The 8,997-nt window shown below is 40.6% G+C and overlaps 1 protein-coding gene across 1 annotated transcript; it reads left to right on the top strand.

Moving 5' to 3' along the window:
- Window positions 1–2,019: 2,019 nt before the first annotated feature.
- On the top strand, window positions 2,020–6,520 carry LOC130737377 (uncharacterized). Its single transcript, XM_057589123.1, has 5 exons — window positions 2,020–2,639; window positions 2,768–4,526; window positions 4,622–5,295; window positions 5,394–5,682; window positions 5,770–6,520. Exons 1-5 carry the CDS (start codon window positions 2,431–2,433, stop codon window positions 6,307–6,309), a joined length of 3,471 nt encoding a protein of 1,156 aa, XP_057445106.1. The 5' UTR covers window positions 2,020–2,430; the 3' UTR covers window positions 6,310–6,520.
- The last annotated feature ends 2,477 nt before the right edge of the window (window positions 6,521–8,997 follow it).

Genomic DNA, 8,997 nt, shown 5'->3' with positions numbered 1-8,997 from the left:
CTCAGTTCAATAACAATATCAATATAACAATAATTCAGTACGGAAATCATAAGACGGAAACCAGTAAACGGCCGAAGCCTCTCAGAAAACGGAGACACACGTCTCATATAAGTTCACTCGGCCGAAGCCTCCAGAAAACATTTTCCAATTCAAAGCGATAAACAATATGCAATGCAATCCTCAATATCAAGCAATATTCAAGTCGAAGTTATCGACGCCTACAATACAAATAGCTAGTAAGTAAGTTGCCCTAACCTCGAGTTGTTCCAGTCTCGCGGTGCAGGTCTCCCTCACAAGCTTGTTCAGTCAACCCCAAAGTTTCCACAATTGAACCTTTGAGCAAACAAAGCAATAATGAATCAAAACGAGTCGATACAGTCGAAACAATCCTAACTAATGTTCGACAAAGCTCAAGAAGCTTCAGAGTACAACATTTAGGCACGAATGGAAGGCTTTCCCCGAATGGATGAGTTTTGACTCGATTCAAGTTTTGTACAAAAACACTTTATTCGCTAAAACGTTGATGAGCAATATTTTACCCATTTTATATAGCCTTAATTTGTCATTATTAATGATTATTCGTAATTAATTGACCTTGCTTGACAGAGATTTCTATTATTTGGTCTAATTACGTTTATTCTTATTTTCAGGTTTTATTTGACATCAAGGGCATTTTGGAGATTTGCGGAATGAAGATTTGATTGTGCTGGAGTGAAGATTGTATTTTAGGAAATATTAGGATTTAATTTCGGAATAAATTAAGTTTGATATCTTTCAGATTCAAACTTATTTAGGTTGTTATTTTAAAACTCTATCTTTAGGATTTGTTAGGATTTGATTTTGATATCTTTTAGGATTTGATTTTGATTTTGATTAGGATTTGTGATCTCAGCTCCTATTTAAGGGTTTGTGCTGAGAGAAACAAGAACCTTTTGCCTTCTGCTGTTATTTAATATAATTTCGAATTTCAGTTATATTAGAGCTCTGCTAGGGTTTTATGCTTTTAATCCCTATTCTCTTCTCCAATATAATTGTTGAATTCGCCCAATCCATGGAAGGCTAATTCCTTTCGAACGAATTCCTTTGCAAAGTATATCGCGCTCTTGAGGTATAGTGCTTAATAGACTTCGCATGATTAGTTTTCTTCATCTCTACTTCTGGCTAGGGTTTGCTTAATTCCTTAGGTTCACGAATTAGAAGATGATGTATGTTCGCTTAGTTCATATTAGGGCGTAAAGGATTCTTAATCGCTTAGTTTAGGAATCTGTGAATTAGTTATCGCATAGTTAATTAATTCTCACGAACTAGGAAACTAATAACAAGAATTGATCTTTAGATACCCGTGATTGAGCAGCGATATACTGAACAAAGGGATTCGTCCGTCTTTACTTATCATATTAATCTTTGTTTACTTTCTGCTAATCTTTTGAACTGAATCACAACCCCCCCCCCCTAGTGTGTGTGCGTTTAGGGTTCTTAATATTGAATCTGTGCCGAACGATAATCCTTGGGAAACGACCTAGGAGTCACTTCCTAATTACTACAGTTTTATAAATTAATTATTTGTATCGGGTACGACCTCGATCAAATTTGGCGCCGTTGCCGGGGATTATCGTCCTTGCCAAAGGTTCAATAGAGTTAGTATTAGCATTAGTAGTATTAGTATTATTAGTAGTAGTCTTAACAAGTTCGATCTCTGACGCAGGTACTGGATTTGTTGGTGAAGGTAAGGATTGGTGATTTTTGAAGGATAATTAGGCTGTAACTTCAAACGGCCATATCTTTTGTTCCAAAACTCGGAATTGAACATATTATATATGCTTTTGGGGTAGAAAAAAATTTCCAATTCATCTGTGACAGCTACGCTGTGAGATCGATTCTTAAAAACGCAAAAAGAGGCCTTCCGCCAAAAGTTTTTTTTTAGGGTTTTGAAAAAAAAAAAATTACTTTCATTCTTATTCTATTTGGGATACTTAGTGTTGCATGACTAGGGCAAATCCTGGGTTTTTGCATCCATTTATTTCTGAAATGGCTTAATTGCAGTTTTCCTCCCTCATGTTTCACCGTTGTGCGAAGTTCCTCCCCCATGTTTAAAAGGAGCAGATTCGCTCCCTCATGTTTCAAAATGTGCAGATTCGATCCTTCCGTTAGTTTGCCGTCTGAAAGCTAACGGCAGATGCTGACCTGGCTTCCTTTTCACACCCCCCCTTGCATACCACCCCTATTTTTTAAAAGAAAAACACGAAAAATAAATATAAATGAAAATATGCTAAACCTAAATCCCCAAATCAGACTTCATAAGCCTTCACCAAAATTAGAAACCCTCTTTGTGCGATTTCCCTCCTCCATTTTTCCCCTCAATCTCTAAAGTCCATTGATCTCTTCGCCCAAACTGCTCAATCGCACGGTTCTTCGTTGAGATTCCCTTCAATGGCTGGTGGTCCCAGGCGTGGAGGTAGAGGGCGACAACGACGAGGCAACGACAAGGGAAAGGAGCCTGTCGGTGAACAAAGCACACGTGAGGGGAAGGGAAAAGAGCCTGTCGTTCAAGAACCTGTCGAGGGAGAAGGAAAGGAGCCCGTCCTCGAAGGGTGGCAGTTGTTTGGAGCCGACGATATTCCAAACCATTTCCGATTTAGGTACCAACATTTCTGCCCTTTTTTCCTCTTATTTTTTGTTCAATGTTTACTTTTAGGTAGTGTACATTCATTGTAAATTGAATGGAATTTAATGGGGGTTGTTGAAATCTTAACTGTGTTGGTTGCAGGCCTACTGTTGTGAGTAAATTGACATTGATTATTTGGCATAAAGGTCATTTTGTGTTTGAGCCTACATGTGCGTATGTTGAAGGGGAGTCTGAAATATTGCCAGGTTGGGATCCAGATCAAATAAATTCAATAGAAGTAGACAAGATAGTGACAGCACATTTAGGGTATGCTTCATATAAGTGTTTGTGGTATAGGGCTCCTACTTTAGGGTTGTTTGATGGCCGCAGACCACTTAGGGATGATGGAGATGTTCATCAATTTCTGAGTGATGTCAAGGGTTTCTCTGAAGTTGAGTTTTATGTTGAGCACTTGGAAGAAACTGGAGTACAAACTGGTGAATTGCAGAAAGGGACACAGATATTTGTGGAGGACATTGACTCTGAAACAGAGTCTGCTTTTGTGAGTGTAGCAAGGGAGGCAGAGGCTGAGATTGACAGTCTTGCAAGGGGGGTGAGTGAGGTAAGGGCGGTGTCTGAAGTTGTGAGTGAAGAGAGTGTGGTGCACGAGGGTGTGAGTGAAAAGAGAGTGCTGCCTGAGGGTGTGAGAGAGGAGGTTGTGGTGCATGGGGGTGTGAGTGAACAGAGGACTGTGTCTGAGGTTGTGAGTGAACAGGGGGTACAACAAAATATTGTTAGCCTGACTGGGGAGCACATATCAGATGATGACAGCTTGGATGATGATTATGAAGCATTGAGTGGGGAAGAAGAATCTAATGATGTGAGCCTTGATGACTCAGACTTTGATGAGAGATGGGAGTGGACTACTGTTTTGCCAACTGGAGATGTTGAAGCTGTAACTAGTTTGCTTGGTTCACAAAACCCCAATTCTACCAACTATGATAGTTTTGAAGATGAGTATGGAGACTCTTCAGACCTAGATACTCCACCTGGAAGTGATTCAGATACTGAGGAGAGACCCAAGTTTCCTAAGTTCAAGCAAAAGGAAGATGATTCTGAAGTCAGGTTTGAGGTAGGTCAGATATTTAGTTCTGCTGCTCTTCTTAAGAATGCAGTGAAGGATTATGCCTTGCAGAATAAGAAGAATGTTTATTTGGAAAAAAATGATCCAAAAAGGGTTGTAGTTAAATGTACTGAGGAATGTGTATTCTATCTTAGGGCATCTAAGTACAAGCAGAACACATACTTTCAGATTGTCACATTATATGATGAGCATACATGTGTAAGGACCAGCAAGAATAGGCAAGCTAAGACCAAGTGGATAGCAAAGAAGTTTGTGTCTATGCTAAGACACACACCTTCCTTGAAGGTAGGTGCTTTGGTAGAGGAGGCAAAGATAAGGTGGGGGGTTGTGTTGTCTAGATTTCAAGCTTACAGAGCTAAAGTAACTGCATTAGAGATGATACAAGGAGCAGTGCTTGAGCAGTATAGACATCTTAGGAGTTTTGGTGAAGAACTCCTAAGAAGCAATCCAGGTAGTACAGTCAAGATCAAGAGTGTTGTGGGAGCTGGTAATCCAGTGTTTGAGAGAATTTACATTTGTTTTGCTGCCTGTAAGAGAGCCTTTGCAACCTGTTGTAGACCCTTAATAGGCTTGGATGGGTGCTTTTTAAAGGGATTATATGGTGGGCAGTTATTGGCAGCTGTTGGGAAGGATGGGAATAATCAAATGATTCCCATAGCATTTGCAGTTGTAGAGGCAGAGACAAAGGATTCATGGGCTTGGTTTGTGCACCTGCTAGTTGATGACTTGAGTAGTGTGAGTCCAAATGCCTGGGCTTTTATTTCTGATCAACAAAAGGTACCACACTCTAATTATCATTTTTTTGTCTTTTATATGGTCTTTCATTTTTTATCAACTAACTGGCATCTCCATCACATTCATGTTATTAACAGGGATTGGTACCCACTTTACAAGAGCTGGATCCAAATGTGGAGCATAGACTTTGTGTAAAGCATTTATATGGGAATTGGAGGAAAAAATACCCCGGTCAAGAAATGAAAGGAGCACTTTGGGCAGCGGCTAGAGCAAGTACTGGTCCAGAGTTTGAAAGGGCTATGGATCATATGAAGACATTAAATGAGGAAGCATGGAAGGATATGATGGAGGTACCAGCCAAGATGTGGAGTAGGTCAGCTTTTAGTACTAATACAGTGTGCGATCTGCAGGTGAATAATATGTGTGAGGCCTTCAATAGGGCAATATTAGAATGGAGAGATAAGCCAATTATTACTCTAATTGAAGGCCTCAAATATTATATCACTAACAGGATAGTGAAGCAAAGAGAACTGATGTTAAAGTACAGGGATGCAATTTTCCCTATGATCCAACAAAAGCTAGAGGTGAACAAGCAGAAGGCTGATAACTGGATACCTATGTGGAATGGAGATGGTGGTTACACTTTGTTTGAGGTTAGTAGGAGTCAAACAGACAAGCATTCTGTGAATTTAGCTACAAAGACTTGTTCTTGTAGGAGATGGGACCTAAGTGGAATTCCATGCTGCCATGCAATAACTTGTATGTGGCACAACCATGTGGCACCTGAAGAATATGTTCACCCTTGTTATAGGTATTATTTCAACACTATCCTCCACTTGTTTCATTTGATTTAAAAAAAAATGTTTATTACCTTTCACATGTGAATGATGTTTACACTCACATTTGTAGCAAACAAAACTTCTTGGCTACTTATGATCACATTATCCTGCCATCTAATGGGCCCAAGTTGTGGCCTATTAGTCGATATCCTCCACTTGATCCACCTTTCATGAGAAGGGCACCTGGGAGGCCCAAAAAGCAGAGGAGGAAAACAAATGATGAGCCCAGAGACCCCAATAGGCTGAGGAGGTACCATACCACAATTCAGTGTAGGAGGTGTGGTGAACCAGGGCATAACAAAAGGACTTGTACTGGTAAGCAAGCTGCTGACAGGGCTATACCAGTGGGAGGGAACAAGGTGAGATAATGATTAATTTTGTTTAGTACAATTGATTATATTTTGTCATATGCATTACTGATTAGGTTGAGGTTGTTTCCCTTTCAGGATAATTCCCAGATGCTTCATCCTGAACAAAGGGCAAGTGGGAGTGGATCTGCTCAAGCAAGAAATGATGGTGCTGTTGAAACTGGTGAACAAGAACAATTGTTGACTACTAGAAGGAGAACTAGAAGAGCAAGTGGGAGTGGAGCTAATCAACAAGGGAATGATGCTGCTGTTGAAACTGGTGCACAACAACCAGGGGTGACTACTACAAAGAGAACTACAAGAGCAAGTGGGATTGGAGCTGCTAGTGAAGGAAATGGCGTTTCTGTTGATACCAATGCACATGAAGCTGCTCCAACTAGAAGGAGACCTCCAAGGGCAAGTAGAAGGAGACAACCTCAAGGTGAAGCCTCCCAAGCTGCACAACCAGTTCAAAATCATCAACCAATTCAACCTCAGCAGCCAGTTCAAGCACCATATATACTGACACAGTGCTCACAGACAGCCAGCTCAATAACAACTCATGCTCCAGGGGTAGCAAGTGGTTCTCAGGGAACTGGAAGGCCTGGGAAGAAGCAGAAGCTTGTTGTTTTAGGATGATGTTAAGCAAAGCAACAATGCATAATAAGATTTTTTTGTTAGGCTGCTGCCAAAGTGTTATGTTATCTTGTTCTGGGCAGAACCTTATTACTGTTATTTTGTGTTAGTTTGTGTTACTCGAGTATGTTAATGCTTTCAAGTTGTGTGTAACTTGACTATGTCACTTGCTTTCAAGTTGTGTGTAACTTGACTATGCTATTTTCTGTTATGGATGATGTTTTGTTATGGATGATGTTCTGTTATGGATGATGTTTAGTATTCAGTTATTCTGAATGTTGTTTATGGATGATGATGGTCAGTTAGGCTATTTGCATATGATGTTTACAAATTAATAGGAATTCATTCAATATGTAACATAGGAATCAAAGAAAATAGGATAGAACTGAGTAATTTTCATTGCATTCATATTCAAGTTACAAAAAAACAAGGCTGCCAGACATGATGACAATAACATACCAAACCTCAAACTACATACCCCCACAAATACTACCTAAAAAATCATGCTTTGATAACCATGATACCAATAACAATGATCAACAGTACAATCACAATAACACACAACCCTAAACACCTAATTAAAAACATCTCCTTCTTCTTCAAGACTTCAATCTGACTCAGCAATCCAGAAATCATCAAGTTCTGGCGTGTATTTACAGGAGGATCATGCCATTTGAAGAACCCACACCTCCTTACCCTACCCTGCAATTTTGCCCAGAACAAATATTAGTTTTTTGATGTAAGAAAATTACATTTTAATTGAAATTTTGTTTCAGAAAGTACCTGGTATTGTCCACACCCATAGAACCTTCGACCCAAATTTTCCTTTGTCCATGAAGTCCTTAACGGAGACAACACCCCACAGTCACAGTAGAGAGTTCTACGAACAGTGGCATCACTGTAAGTGCTTGTCGAAGATTGGCTCCCATCGTTAACTCTTGTCATGCTTCTTCGTTCTCCTTCGATCTCTTATGGATTTTCGAATGCCCTTCGTGTTCCTCTTCTCACTTCTGGCCTTCGTGTTCCTCTGCTAGCCTTCGTGTTCCTCTGCTAGCCTTCGTCTTCCTCTTCTCTCTTATGGCCTTCGTTCGTCTTCCTCTTGTCTCTCCTTGCCGTCGTGCTCCTGCTCCCTTCTGAATCTAGGGCAGATGTTAAGAGGAAGAAGAAGATGGTGATGTAATTTAGGGAAGTCACGTGTTTGTCACGTGATTTTTTTTTTCTCAAGCATAAATGAGCTTAGTGGCAGCTTAGTGGCATCCTGGTGGACATGTGACAGAGACACGTCAATTAATGAAAGCCAGGTCAGCATCTGCCGTTAGCTTTCAGACGGCAAACTAACGGAAGGATCGAATCTGCACATTTTGAAACATGAGGGAGCGAATCTGCTCCTTTTAAACATGGGGAGGAACTTCGCACAACGGTGAAACATGAGGGAGGAAAACTGCAATTAAGCCTTCTGAAATAGATCGAGAATTTCATAGGTTAATTAGAGCACGTAGAGCTTTTGTTACTGATTCTCATTCAAGTGATTCTGATTCTGAGCTTGATTTTGATTCTGATTTTGTTGCAGTTTTTGATAACATGGCTGAAGAAGGACCGCGAGAAAGAACATTAAGGGAGCTGGCTGCACCTGATTTCACCTACGAAAGCTTGTGTATCCAGTATCCTGAGGATGTACCATGTGTACTCAAAACTGGACTAATCCATTTATTGCCTAAGTTTGGTGGTCTTGCAGGTGAAGATCCTCATATGCATATCAAGGAGTTTCGTACTGTCATATCCACCATGAAGCCTCCTGAAGTTGACAAAGATCATATCTGTTTGAAGGCTTTTCCTCATTCCCTTCAGGGAACTGCAAAGACTTGGCTGTATAACCTGCCTCCTTCATCCATTGCAAGCTGGGACGACCTGAAAAGAAAGTTTCTTGAGAAGTTATTCCCTGCCTCTAGGACAACTTCAATCAGAAAAGACATCTCAGGAATCAGGCAGCTACATGGAGAGACTCTACATGAATACTGGGAAAGATTCAAGACACTATGTGTGAGCTGCCCCCATCACCAGATTTCCGAGCAGCTCCTAGTTCAGTATTTCTATGAGGGTTTGCTCAACATGGAGAGACATCTCATTGATGCTGCTTGTGGAGGTGCATTGAATGACATGACTCCTACTGAAGCCAGGCAGTTGTTTGAGAAGATGGCTGCTAATTCTCAGCAGTTTCAAACAAGGAGTAATGATGCTGTTAAAACTGTTAATGAGATTGGGACAGATCCAAGGATGGACAAGCTTGAGAAGAGGATGGAAACCATTGCCAGCTTGGTTACTCAACTGGCCATGAACCAGAATAAACCTTTACAACAGGCAAAGGTTTGTGGCATTTGCACTAAAGACCATAATACTGATGTTTGTCCTTCTCTGCAGGAACCTACAGATGAGAATCCTGAAGCATATGCTGCCAACATTTTCAATAATCGACCTCAGCAAAATTATGATCTGTCATCTAACAGATATAATCCTGGCTGGAGAAATCATCCAAATCTTAGATGGTCTGATCAGTCACAACCTGCCCAAGCACCGTTTCAGAATAATGCTAGACCATATGTTCCTCCTCCAATGCAACAACAGGCTAACAACCCTGCTGCACCGCAATCTAAAGAATCTTCATTGGAGGATATGTTGAAGCAGATGACAGCC

This window comes from Lotus japonicus, chromosome 2 (genome assembly GCF_012489685.1).
Source record: "Lotus japonicus ecotype B-129 chromosome 2, LjGifu_v1.2".
NCBI classification, from domain to species: Eukaryota; Viridiplantae; Streptophyta; class Magnoliopsida; order Fabales; family Fabaceae; genus Lotus; species Lotus japonicus.
The sequence above is the reverse complement of the archived record's forward strand: the minus strand, read 5'-3'. Positions and strand labels throughout refer to the sequence as shown.

What these genes read in the sequence shown, in the direction of transcription:
- LOC130737377 (XM_057589123.1), top strand. Translation starts at nt 2,431, where the DNA reads ATGGCTGGTGGTCCCAGGCGTGGAGGTAGAGGGCGACAACGACGAGGC. An exon ending in CCAAACCATTTCCGATTTAG is followed by an intron (nt 2,640 to 2,767) that starts GTACCAACATTT and finishes TGTTGGTTGCAG; the next exon opens with GCCTACTGTTGTGAGTAAAT. An exon ending in TTATTTCTGATCAACAAAAG is followed by an intron (nt 4,527 to 4,621) that starts GTACCACACTCT and finishes TGTTATTAACAG; the next exon opens with GGATTGGTACCCACTTTACA.